General features: G+C 35.6%; 2 protein-coding genes across 3 annotated transcripts in view; one reads left to right on the forward strand and one right to left on the reverse strand.

Moving 5' to 3' along the window:
* LOC134847602 (uncharacterized) overlaps positions 1-4,603 on the reverse strand; it is a 10,288-nt gene extending 5,685 nt beyond the window's left edge. Inside the window, exon 1 of the mRNA XM_063864715.1 lies at positions 3,917-4,603. Within this exon, the coding sequence (XP_063720785.1) occupies positions 3,917-4,168 (252 nt within the window). The 5' untranslated portion in view covers positions 4,169-4,603. The remainder of the gene's footprint in view (positions 1-3,916) is intronic.
* LOC134847601 (long-chain fatty acid transport protein 4-like) overlaps positions 1-13,828 on the forward strand; it is a 38,810-nt gene that overhangs the window by 10,011 nt on the left and 14,971 nt on the right. Inside the window, exons 4-7 of one of the 2 annotated variants that reach the window (XM_063864713.1) lie at positions 7,142-7,422; positions 7,864-8,052; positions 8,191-8,390; positions 9,973-10,206. The exons of the other annotated variant lie outside the window; for it this stretch is intronic. Coding sequence (XP_063720783.1) covers positions 7,142-7,422; positions 7,864-8,052; positions 8,191-8,390; positions 9,973-10,206 — 904 coding nt within the window. The remainder of the gene's footprint in view (positions 1-7,141; positions 7,423-7,863; positions 8,053-8,190; positions 8,391-9,972; positions 10,207-13,828) is intronic. 2 annotated transcript variants of the gene reach the window in all.

A 13,828-nucleotide genomic window follows, 5' to 3' on the forward strand; every position in this document is an offset into this window, starting at 1 on the left:
ACACCGATACATAAATACATATATAGATACTTACATGTAAACATAATTATATACAAACATCCTTTAATACTTACATACATTATAAAAATGGCATTTTTCATACATACAAACATACATCGAAATGCTTCTCAATCGAGAAAACCCTGCGTCGAACGCAATCGAATTATTTTTTCCCGGTCGAAATTCTTCTCGGTCGAAAAAACTCCTCATTCGAACTCGGTAGAAACATTTTTCCTTGTTCGAACACAGTCGAACTGTTTTTTCTTGATCGAAAAACTCCTCGGTCGAACTCGGTCGACAAGTTTTTCCTTGGTCGAACACAGCCGAAATGTTTTTTCTCGGTCGAATTTCTTCTCGGTCAAAAAAATTCATCGTTCGAATTCGGTCGAAACATTTTTCCTCGGTCGAACACAGTCGAACTGTTTTTTTTTTCAGTCGAAAAACACTTCGGTCGAACTCGGTCGAAACATTTTTCCTCGGTCGAACACAGTCGAACTGTTTTTTTTTTCAGTCGAAAAACACTTCGGTCGAACTCGGTCGAAACATTTTTCCTCGGTCGAACTTGGTCAAAATGTTTTTCCTTGTCGAAACATAGTCGAAACATAGACAGCTTGGGTCGAGTCGGTCGAAACACAGACAGCTTGGGTCGAGTCGGTCGAAACATATCGAGCCTGGATCGGGACGGTCGATACATACCATTTATTGGTCGAGTCAGTCGAAACATAAATAGTAAATAGCAAACCTCGACACGGCGAGGTAGCATTCTTAGTACTCTTTGAGCAATTGAACAGTTTTTGGTACAAAAGCGACCAATTTTTCACTTTGGTACAAACAGGACAGTTTTTTAATATTTTTTTTAAAAAACCCACCAACCAATGTATTACAAATGACGCAAATTTGATTGACAAAAAAATCTTACAATTAATCAGCAGACTATCAACTTCAAAAAAAAACTCTTTTTAAGCAACGAGAGGCTAAGTTTTTTTACCAAACGGAACTTTTACCAGAGTGATTTTTTACCAGAACACTACGCAAAAAAAATATGGGACCGGCCTATTTGCATTCGTGCCGTAGGTATGCGGCAATTAGATCAGCTAGAATTCAAACTCAATTAAACTGATTTGACCGCTTAGCACAAACATAAAAATTTCACCCAATCAAATTACAGCGAAAAAAAAAAACCAATTTTAAAATTGAACCGAAAAATAAAGACCGTTTCAAATTAACTCAATTCAGGCAAATTTCGAATTGCAAAATTTTTAAACATTATTCATGTTATGAGCCAAAACACAAGTGCAGTAAAACAACCAATGTTGAAAAACCAGGCAAAATACAGCACATAACTAGATCCAGATTTCGAAATTCTGACGGAAAAAAGTTTTCGGCAGCAATTAATTGCCGATTTATGAAAAAATCCCGGTCAAGAATTGAAAAAATTGTACAATCGAGTTATTGAAAACTGGCAGGAAGATTGATTGCCCCCCGAATATCATTAAGTTCCGCATTTCCCTAGTCGTTACTGCAGTAAACTACTACCACCGATAACATCAGACCTAAACTCAGTTTTTTAGCCCTCAACCTGGTAAACAACTGCGTCTGGCAAAAACTTTTTGCTATTACAAGGTTTTTTTTGTCGACGCTTCCAAATTTCGATACTTTGACATGCGACGGTACTTTTTGGACAGAACCAAGGCCATTATAGCAAATTTATCCATTTGTTTTTTTTTGTAATTGATGAAAGAATATTTCCAATTTGCTGGGCGTTTTTGAGCAGAAAATCTGAAAAGTATTATTAATTTTTTTTTGAAAGTTTTTCAAATCGATTGTGTTACCAAACTTCATCGGCCTTTCAGACCCGAAAATATTTTTGTTGATTACGAAATCGGTTTAATTAGAACGTTATTTTTTGCCTTACACGTTGCATTACGGCTGTTTTTCCGTTATACACTAGCCTTATATCGAAGCAATCAGTACTTATTGGCATAACCAGAAGTTTCGAAAATTTTGCCAAAAGAACCAACACGTAAAAAACCAATGCGTGAACTAACCAAAAATACAAGATTTTGTTGATTATACCACAAACTTTTAGTTTTCGGCTATAGGGCCAAAAACTCAGAAAACTTATAGCCGACCACTCAATTTTCTTACTGCAAATATTTGCGAGAGCTGGCATTTGTCATGGTTGCGAGATAAAGAGAGAGTGCAACCTTCGATAAGGATGTTATCCATTTCCCACAAAATCAGGAAAAAACAGAAGGGCGAGAGACTGCCAACCCAAGAACTGAAATGGCGCAACTGAATGCAAAAATTCGCCGCCTTCATCATTGCTTGAAATTGGAGAAATCAGCGTCAACGAGTGCTGGTCTAGTATGGACTATGCTGGTATGGTTATTTTCCGAAATCTGCGAGAGCAATTGACATAAGCTTTGTGTAATTCAATCGCTTTTCCTTCTCCTGGAGTTTTCTTTTTCATCGTTGAATACTAAATACTAAATGTTTTAGGAAGAACTTTTTTTCTGCGATTTGATTGGTTACCGTATTTTGTAGACTTTTTATCAAATGAGTAACTACTTATTTGCGCATGCTGAGTGTCACACGTACTAGTCGCTACATCTCTAACAACTCAATAAAGATAAATTTAGATTAGTGAGGGTCAAAAAAAGCGGTTAGATTAAACTAAATTTCGCTGAGAAACCGTGAAATAATTTTTTAACCTGACTAAACAGCTTCATTACATCTGTCAATTAAATTTATTTATCAAGTCTGATAAACCTTTCTTATAAAAGGCGGTTTGGTAAAAGGTCAGTCCCCACGCGTCGAGCACTGTTTCAGGCGCACAATACCATTTGTTCCGATTGTAAGCACCGCAGAGCAAATGCTGTCTCAAAATTAGCAATTTCACTTTCAATTGATTTTAGTCTACCAAAAAGTCAGCCTATAAAAAACCTCTATCTGCCAAGAAACCTAACTCTTTTCAAGAGCCTTTTGTCTCATTTCTCCAAAATTTGTTGCAGTTTTTAATCAAAGTTATCTTAGAGAGATAAGTTCTATCTTTCTTTCTTTCTTTCTTTCTTTCTTTCTTTCTTTCTTTCTTTCTTTCTTTCTTTTTTTTTTCTTTCTAATTTATTCGGGTTTTCGTCAGGATGATTTGGGTGGGATGTAGGAGTACCATGTCAGGGTCTTGGCTTGAGGGTTAAGTTTTTTTCTGTTGTAAGGTCCTAGTTCTACTTCAAAATTTGCCCATCGAGAACGTGGAAGCCAAATTGCCAGCGAAAGAGAGGCTTAAATGGTGCCATGGCTTAAGTGGATCAATATAGTCGAACAAAGTTATTGCCCAAAATTGGCTGTAGCTCAGAATTTGGCAAAATTATTTCAATCTGAGTGTGGGTGCTGTTCAGGTCAGGATATTCTAAAGATAAAAGAACGACTAAGTAAAGAGAATATGCTTGAGAGTCAACTAAAAACTATTAAACTCAATCAAGCTTAACTGGTTAACCTACACTATTTATTTGTTCGGTTAAAATGAATTGGTGTTTTTTCGAACAGTTCCGAACAGTTACATACCAGCATAAAATGAAATCAAAGCATCTTCAAACTTTTTTGCCTTGATTTTTGTATGAAACACTTCTTTATATATTGCAAAAATAGTTGACCATCAAAAAAAAACACTTTTTTTATTTCAACCTAATGAATGACGTCACTTTCAGAAATCGCCGTCTTTCTGAAAAATAGTAACTTTCAGATTGTTTTTCTCGAAACCATATTTTTCAAAGCTTCAACATTATGCATCATTTGACCGTCTACAACGTGTTTTTTTTTGGTGATACTCGATTTTGCAAGCGATGGCTAGAATAAAATTAGTGGGCCGAACAACAAGTACGGAACAATGATTAGATATAAAAAGTTTTTAACTAACCGATTTTGAGATTTGTTCTGCGTCAAATTCACAGCAAAACTCTGCACACATTTCCAAACTCTCCACAGTGAGAGCTGAAAGAATGCTTCCTTTGTCCCCCTCTGAAATTTCCAGTTTTTTGCCCCCCTTAAACGAGGCTACACACTCTTCTTGCTGTATCTGTTGTTGGTGAGAGGGGGGCACGATAAACAGTATAAAAACCGAAGAAGTTATCGCCAGAAACAGGAGTTTATATTGATGAAAGTTAATCATTTTATTTATCTTTCTAAGCAATTGAAAATAAAAAAAAACAGCGAATTGAAAAACAATACAATAATGCAAACAATATTTTTTTTTGGGATTTTTAAAGATTTTGTGTATGTGAATGAAAAAAACTGTTCTTCTAAATAATGGTTCTAAATAGTGTTGCAATGGTTGAATGATTGAACCTGTATTAAAATTTTGATCGATATCTAGGTACTTTTGTTTTGGTAACTCAACCTTAACCGTGTCAAATTTTTTAAAGCTAAGCAGTGGAACTTCTTGCGTAACAAATACTGTATAATTTTCAAACAAGAGCTAAGAATAATTTTAAATGATAATTTTAGTGCTCTATGGTGTAACACGTTTTTATTAAATTGTTTTCCTCGTCAGCTCTCTTTCGACCATGGTATGTTTTGACTCCAAATTTCTATTGCAAACTTATGTTACAATAATATCCTGAAAGTCCCCAACGCAAATACAATTTGCAAGTTGCATATGCTGGATGAAAAGAAAACAGTTGCGTTGAAACAATACACTGACATTTTTGAAAATAAAAAATTCTCCTGCATAACAACTTCAAACAAAAAAATGGAAAACAAAATCTGTTTAAGACGACATGATTTTCTCGATAATGAAATGTATAAATGTCATTATTTTGTGGCCGATTTTGTGGCCAAATCTATTTAAAACGACATGATTTTCTCGAAAATGAAATGTTTAAATAACATTATTTTGTGGCCAACTCGATCATGATTACCTGAAATTTTAAAATAAACACCAGGAAAACCACATCCATACTATTCCCTGTCACCCACTACGGGAGTCTGTTAAATTGAATCGAAGTCTGTTACCAAATCACTTTGGGAAATCGATTTGCAAAGAGGCTAGAAAAAAATTTTATTAATCCGGTCAAAGATACTCCGTCTTCGCATCTTGTATTTCTGTTCTATAAACATTCCAATCTATGAAGCAAGAATAGCAACCAATTGCAGGTGCAAATAGCGCAGAACTTTTCGATCGGAGTAAAATGCCCAGAAAAAAGGAAAACAATATAATCATAATTAAAAGTAATTTAATTCATTGTCCCGATCATTGAAAATGGGGAGGAAATTTGTATTTGCGCGTGTTGTAGTTTTTTTTCATTTTATTCCACGCACAATCAGGTACCAAAAATGATGTTACAACTTGTTATATGGACTTTTACTTTTTTGTTCGTACTTTCGATACGAAAATAACGGAATATTTGTGCTCGGGGTGGGTTTTTTTTTCTTCAGACAAATTTCGACTTGTTAACTAGCCATTTTTGACGGATTTTTTAAATATTATTCAAAAATTATTGTTGTCCTCAGCTTAAATTTGAAAAGATACTTCACTTGTGATCATTTTTTGTAAAATTATGGTGTTTTAAATATTGCCCTTTTGGCCAATTTGGGACAATTAACGCGCGATATGTTTCGCACTTTTAACGCGTAAGCGGAGGTTTAATCCGTTCTAAAAATCGTTCTAAATTGTTTGAAATAAGTTTTGTGCCATAATTGATTGTTGCTAGCAGCGAAATCTATTTTTTCTACTTAATATGGCGTGTGGAGCGATGATTTTCATAAAATGTTCAAATTTCAGAAAAAAAATTTCATTTTTTTTACATTCAATTTTTTCATGTTATTACTGCTCCATAAACCTTAAAAGGCAGTCGGAAGAATCAACGCTTGGCCCTGATACGAGCAGTCTTGTTAGCTTCTAGGCTTTCTTAGACCTTTTACTATAAAGAAAACTAATTTTTGATGTTTCATTTAGCCCCTCCTTGGCAACAAACAAATGGGGAGGAACTTTGTATTAGGGTGCGTTTTAGTTTTTTAAAACTTTTTCTTTTTCGTTTTTTACGCAAAATCATGTACCGCAAATAATCATCGAACTGGGTTGAGTGATCTATCATATTAAAGCCCTTACAGTCGTAATTAGAACCACATTAAAAAATTTTCGTCTTATTTCGAAAGAATAAAGCGACCGAGCAGTCTAATTTAGACCTTTAACCGCTTAGAAGCTTACAATAGCTTAATTTAAAACGTAAAATTTTAGACTCACTTGGGTAGAATTAGTATGTTTTGAGTATTTTAGCGCCATTTTGGAATCAAAATTTTCAAAAATTTAAAAAACTGCAGAAAACTTGCATTTTTTTTTTCCTTTTTTCGTTTTTCTAGTAATTTTTCTTTAAAAGTTGATTTGCAATTTGCTTATTTTAATATGGCTGTCGAATATACCTAATGTCTTGTTTTTTGTTCTGCTTCTTTTATCACACCACGCCAAAAAAAACGACAATATTTTGAAAAAAACGTTGTTCTATTTTTTTTTAAGACTATGGTCGGATCATTCTGTGCTGCTTGCCCTGTAACCGGCTGTCTTGTTTTCATTTTTTGATTATTATTCATTTTTTGAAGGCAAATCCTGTCGATAATGCTAAGCTTAATAATTTTCTACGCGATCGTATATTCATCGAATCACACTACGCACTAAAAACGACACTAATTTGCAGAAAAGTAAGAAAAAAAAAATCTTTTTTATGAATGTGGTCGGAAAATTATGTGCTCTTTGCACAGCAACCAGCTGTCCTTGTTTTTGTATAATTTTTTGCTGTTTTCTTTGGAAGCACGAGTTAACTGAAATTAGTCTCTAATTTACATAAAATAAGCCTTAATGAGTTGAGCCACCCTACAATACGTAGAGATTATTGACTAATTTTTGACTAATAGAGAGTGACCAATATTCTCACTACACAGCTTCGGAAAAAAATCAGAACCGTTTGCCGACAATTTTTCATTTTTTATATACTAGCCCGAATCACGTCTGGGATAAACTTACAATACGCCTTCGTAAATAGCTTGAATACGATACAATTATTAACTAACATACTCTTCGAGAGCGGTTGGAACAAGAATTCTAAGCTTTAATACTTCTAAATTAGTCAAGGATATTCGACAATTTTAGATTGACCAGGAAACTAAAAAACTCCAGGACACAACTTTCATTCGGCCCAAAAAAAATTACGACGACACCGTTCTCTACATTTTCACATCAGGAACAACCGGTCTGCCCAAAGCGGCCAATTTGAAAAATTCTAGAATAATCTCGATCGGGATTTCATTCAACGAGGTTCTGAAGACGACGTGTGAAGACATTATTTGGTCACCTCTACCTTTGTATCATTCCAATGCAGGACTGTTAGGGGTCACCCAAGTGCTGACGAGAGGATGCTGCATGGCTTTCAGGCAAGCATATTTCTTCCGGTAGAAGCGCATTTAGGCCTGTGCGAGAGCTGTGAAAGGCTCATGATCATTACCAGGTTTCGGGAGAGCTAAAAATGTTCAAAATAGCTGAACTTGAAAAAATACCAATTTTTTTAAACCTCCCCTCCCCATCGTCAAAAATTCTTATCTAGTGCAAGTTTCTGCGCCGCAGGTTTTTTTGCAAACAAATTCCGTTATTGGGCACACAAAAACAGCGTTGTTTGGCGCGCAGTTTACCTCAAAAGCATATATTCTTCGTTCCATGGGCGTCTTTAAAAAATTTTAATTCGTTAATAAGCCAGATATGCTGATATGCTGATATGCTAAAAAGGTTCAAACAGCCATTGACCCAAAAAAGCAGAACAGCTCGTATGCTAGTTAATTTCCCTAGTAAATAAATGATCTTGATCTTTAATTGTTTAGATCAAAATTTTCAGCCAGTAGTTTCTGGAAGGACATCAAAGAATCAGAAGCCACCATGTTCATCTACCTGGGGGAGATCTGCAGATACATCTACGCGCAGCCAATCACAAGCGAGGAAACTCAGCACAAACTCAGACTCATCTTAGGAGCCGGACTCAAAAAGGAATTGTGGAAGTCGTTTTTGCAAAGGTTGACAATGTTAACAATTTTTGACCATTAATTCCAATGAACGCACCTTAATTTTCATTGACAACAGGAGCTTAATTATCCTTGATCTGCTGTTGATTTTGGGCCGTATATCAGAAAAGAGCCGGATTTTGTTTTCAGGTTCCAGATTCCGAAAGTGCTGGAACTCTACGGTTCGACTGAAGGAAACGCCAACACCATCAACTTATCACAGAGGGAGGGTGCATGTGGATTCACTAGTCGTCTCTTCCCCTCTGTCTTCCCGATCACTCTTGTCAAAGTGGACCCCCAGGGAAGTTTAATAAGAGATGCACAAGGAGTGTGTGTCAAGTGCAAACCAGGTGCGATAAAATGATAGAAAAAAAATTAGCCAATAAAAACTCAGTTGAGTACCCAGGTCTAGCAAATCACTTTTCATGTTTAAATTTCAGAGGTCGAGCTCAATGTCGATGCTCGGCAAAAAGTTCTCATTCAATACAGGGGTCTGGTTCGAGCTCAAACTTGGAACTTATTTCGAGCACGGTCGAAACATGCCCAAATTTGGTCGAGCACTTTCGAATTGAAAACAATTTATTTTTTAAGAAAAAAACTTTTTAAATATTTTTACAACAATTGAAAATTTGAGCAAAAGAATTGGTGCTCAAGGAAATATTTCTATCAAAGAGTGGTGCAAAAACCAACACATTCAATTAAAGAGAGATAGAAAGAAGCCAGGGAAAATTCAGGAGATCCCTGTTAGGTTCTGAGAAAATTTCTTTCAAACATCAAACTTTATGTTAACATTTTTGAAATCAATTGAAAAGCAGAATACTTGCAAATTCAAAATTCTCAACTCAGTGGTATTTTGATTTCTACCAGGCGTTCGCTTTACAGATGTCTCCAATAAATTGATTTTGATCAAAAATGACCATGAAATGTTCCATGATAAGTATAAACAATAATTTCCGTAAATTCATATTAGTTGAAGTTAGTCAAGATGGTAGGCCGAAAAAAAATTCGACCTCGGTCGATTTTTACATCGAGTAGGGTTTGTACATATCTCGAGCACCTAACATACCTCGAGGATGGTCGAAACACATGTTAAGCGCGGTCAAAATGTACCCAGAAACGGTCACAGCACACCTTGAGCACTGTCAAATCATCCTCCCGTTCGGTTAGAAAAAAAACAGCGCCATCACGTTCAAAAAAAGATCCGATTCGGCGGAACACGGTCAAAACATACACTGAGAGAGAGCACCCTATCTCTGGCTTGGTTTGAAAACTGACCCGAGCCCTTTTTCTCTTTGTTGGAGAAAATCTATTCGCAAACGACTTTGGTTGAGATGGTCAAACCTTATTTGACTTTGGTCGAACAAAATCTTAGGTCGAGCGAAATTTTCTTTAGTCAAGAAATTTGAATATCTACGATTTAAGTCGAGACAGCCAGATTATATCTGGCTCGTGTCTAACGAAGTGAAGCACAGAATTCTCCGGCGGAGAAAGTCGTAACATACACGAATCCAGTCAAAACGGTCGAAATATATATGGCTTCGGTAGATCAAAATTGACCAAAATGTTTTTGGTCGACTGAGTAGATTTTTACCCATCTTTGGTCGAAACGCCTAAAAAATAACTGGATTGGCTTGAAGAAAAAACTTGTTGTAGTTTTTCACCCAAAACCGTCGTGCTGAACCAGTTTTAGCTAGGAAAGAGAAACAATTCCATCGAACACAATTTTTCCATAGCCGAATTTGATCATAAAGTAACTTCACACAACAAATAAAACCTTAGATAGGTTCTCCAGAATTGCGGGATTTAATCTTGTTTAAACATACTCTCGTATTGGACTTTTTCCTCGCAGAGCAGTTTATGGTTTTCGTTTGTAAACCAACAGAGGCCAAACCCGGAGGTTGACCACTAAAACATATCTAGATTGTTTATCAGGTGAGCCTGGTCAAGTAGTGGGCAAAATCATTGCGAATGACGCGATCAGCAAGTTCGACGGATATGTTGCGAAGGACGAGACGCAGAAGAAGATAGCGAGAGATGTGTTCAGGAAGGGGGACCTGGCATTCCTCTCGGGGGACACTCTGGTCATGGACAGGGAGGGCTTTCTCTTCTTCAAGGACAGAACGGGCGACACTTTCAGGTGGAAGGGGGAGAATGTTTCCACTACAGGTAATTCAAATAGCCTTTTTTAAACTCTCACCAACCCCCCCCCCCCCCCCCTCCAATATTGTTAGATGTTTATAAAAAAAAGTTCTTTTGTATTGTCCACATCAGTATGCCTATCCGTTGACTGTTAAGTGCCAACGGAAAGAAAAAAAAACAATTTAGTGTTCTGCACTACGAGGCTAAATTTGTTTGATCTTCTCTCGGGCGTGGAATCCAAAGATGAATGGATCAGGGGCGAATCTAGGATTTTCTCGCCAAGGGGGGGGGGGGGGATTTCCAAAAAAAATTCAAAAATTTTGTTGACCTTTTTTTTGGTCGACCAATGTAATATTTTGAACTCTCCCAAATCACTATAAAGACCCTATCCCTACTTTGGCTAAAAATTTCTTTGCTCTTTTTGGAAAATGTTGACCAAAAAATTGCTTTTTTTTCGGCGCGCGCTTCCCCCTCAAAATGAGAAACTTAGGCAGCGTCCGCTCCCCCCTAAATCCACTGGTGGAATGGATAAAACATTCTGAAACAAGTGTAGTTCCAAATATTAGCTCAATCTGTAACGATAGTTACGGTACACCCAAAATCTTGCAGTGAAAACATCCTCGCAGACAACACAAAAAACTTGAGTTTGTGAGACCGGATAATTTCTTTGCAAAGCTGATAAGCTTGCCTTACTCTTAATGCCACAGTAAATTGACAGACAAAAAAATTGAAATATTTACCTGGTTTGGCGTCAAACATGACTCTGAAAAAATATGGGTTTTTTTTCGTTGAAAGTTGAAATGGGCCAAGAAGAAACTGATTCCGCCAATACTTCTGAAAATATTTGCTCTAATCCATGCACAGGTTTCTTATAAGCAAATGTTTTCTCTGTAAATTTTGTCAAACCTTCTTGCATAAACGTCCAAGACCTTCAAGCGCCGCTCTATTGTTTTTCAGTGGAATAAAGAAGACGTCAAGTGCATGAACTTTCGCAAAGAATCGAACTTAGCATATAACTCAAATTATTTGCAATGTCTGTTAAAATGTTCCCTCAGAAGAATCTCGGAGAAAACCAATTTCTAAAATGCTGTTACAGTTAACTCTTTCCAAGTAGTTTCATTTAGCACGCTAATAAAATTCAAACCCAAATCTAAAATACTTGCAGACAAACAGCAAAAAAGTTAAAAACAAAATCGCCCATTAAAACCAAAAAGTTGACATTTTTTTGTCCCATGTCTTTGGATAAACTTGTGGTGCTCACATCAGATGGCAGAATCGAAAATAAATAAAAAAACCCAGTTTGGCATAATTTTCAGTGTAATCTAAAATTAAGACTATTCATCCTCAGAAAAAGGACCAACAAACGGACTGTTTAGCTCTTAACGGAGGGGTTTCTGTTGAGTCCCTGGTTAAGATAATTATAAATTCTATTTTTCTTGGTTGTATCATTGTGCCTCACCCTCAAGTAACGAGCACAGATCTTGGTGAGCCTCGAACATCCGAACTTTCGATTGAGAGGCGGAGACGTAAGCAGTTCGCCACCGCTCCCCTGTTTAATATCCAACCTTTTAATTGAGTGGAGGAGAGCATATCACCTTTCGATTGAGAAGCGGAGACTTAAAAACTTCACACCCACTCCCCGTTCATAATTGGTTATAATTTACTTGTAAATTGGTCAATTTTGAGGAGCCCTTGCTTTCGTCGCAAATTGTTAAATATTCAAGCTTTCTATAGTACGGTCTTTTATTCAAGTACTCCCCACTTAAAATTGGAAGGCAGATTTACTTATGGAATGCTTATCAAAATTACCCTTTCACAGTTTGGAGGTTCATTTGATGTAGAGGAACTACATTTTAAAATTTTTGCTTGAAAAGGAACTATCTGGCTTATTACTGTGATCAAATTCTATACCCAAAACTCTATTTTTTTTTGCAAAAGGCCGATTGGGTTCTACTTGGTTTTATTTTATGTACTCTGATCCTAATTGATCGTCCTTTTTCCTTCTTCCACAGAAACATAAAAGCAAAAAGTTCAGCCCGGTACGGCATTTTGTTGATATCCCATTTTTCAAAGTCATTTGATTATCTTCTTCATCATTTCATTCCTTTTCTTTCTAGAGCAGGACTTTAAAATTCTGTGATTAAAATAAAATCTATCCTTTAGATTTCTAGTCGTTTTTAATGCCTTGTAGATTTTTTTCTTTTCATTTAGCTTTATTTAATTTGTAAAAAAAACTTGAAACCAAACTGTAATTTTTACAATTACCCTGTATTTTTGTTAATAGGCCTGAACAAATTTATAGTTTTATGATCGTTATTATGAGTATCACTATTATAAATACTCACGACTCCAACTGATGCTGCTCTTTTTGTCTTTTTTTCAGACGTTCTGTTGTAAATCGATGCTCTCTTAGACAAATGACAGAGGTGATTTTTATGAGGGAAGCTGTATAAATTCTAACTACGCCCCAGAGGTCTCTTTGTATCAGGTATTAAAAAGTGCATACCCACAAACGGCTGCTTGCTCTCTTTAAAAAGCTGCTAATATTTTCTCAAAAAAAACCAATAACTACCATTTTTGGTGACATTGGGTAGAAAGTCAAAATGAAAGCCTACGCCTAGCCAAAAACGAAAGATATTTACCGGAAGATCCTAATTGAATTTTTGTAGGCTAGAGAACTTCTATGACCAAAACATCCAGATGGTCGTGTAATGGTGAAAGTAAACAAAACTACCAGCCTATCAGTTGTGGTTCGTTATGTGAACCTGTTCAAGAATTATTGCTTTTCTTGATAATAAAAAACCAAATCATCATTCATTTTCTTTTTCTTGCGCCTTGTGAGTCTTAAGAATTGTTTTGAGACTTAAGAATTTCTATTTTTGTAATTTGATTTATTTTTTGTTCTAACAATTAAATAATTTTGCTGGTTTAAAACAACTTTTTGAGGTGTAACAGCTTTGTATCTTAATCATTTTTTTCTTTGCTGAAGTTTTCTGTTAATTATAAAGGATCATTATTTCAGGCTTATTCAATTCGTTTGCATTTTTACTGTTTAATTATACATTTTTTGCTTTTCAAAAAATTTGGTAACAAAAAGATCAAAGTGGAGTTCGATAGTTTTTATATTTGCTGCAGTTTGGTTTTTAATTACAACTAATTGAACGTGTGCCAATTTTTATTGAACCTGTGCCATAAAAGCCGTTATTAATACATTTTAACGCAAGAAAAATAGAGAAAAATTTTATTTTGGAACACAGGAAAGTTTAAACACTGGTACACTATCATAAAAAGTTTGAAATAATAGTCGAATAAGTCGAACGGAAGAGATTCATAAGCGGCGCTGCTTTCCTTTGGAATCTTGATTCTGAATTTAACGGATTTTCTAAAAAAAAATTCTGTTTCTGTTAAAAGAGTTATGTTAAAATCAAGGCCATTTGAAATTCATTTTCTTGTTTGCAGCAGCTTCCATGGTATTTTTTGGTAGCATAAATAGCCAATAATTATATATAAAAAATTTCAGATGAATGAGATGAGTATCTAGCATTTTTGTTGCCTCAAATTGAAATGCATGAAAAAAGCGTAAAATGAAATTCATTTTTTGCTGCTTCAAAAAGACGCTGACGTAAGCGCAGTTGAGTTGGAGAACAAA

Source organism: Symsagittifera roscoffensis, chromosome 6 (genome assembly GCF_963678635.1).
Source record: "Symsagittifera roscoffensis chromosome 6, txSymRosc1.1, whole genome shotgun sequence".
Taxonomy (NCBI): Eukaryota; Metazoa; Xenacoelomorpha; order Acoela; family Convolutidae; genus Symsagittifera; species Symsagittifera roscoffensis.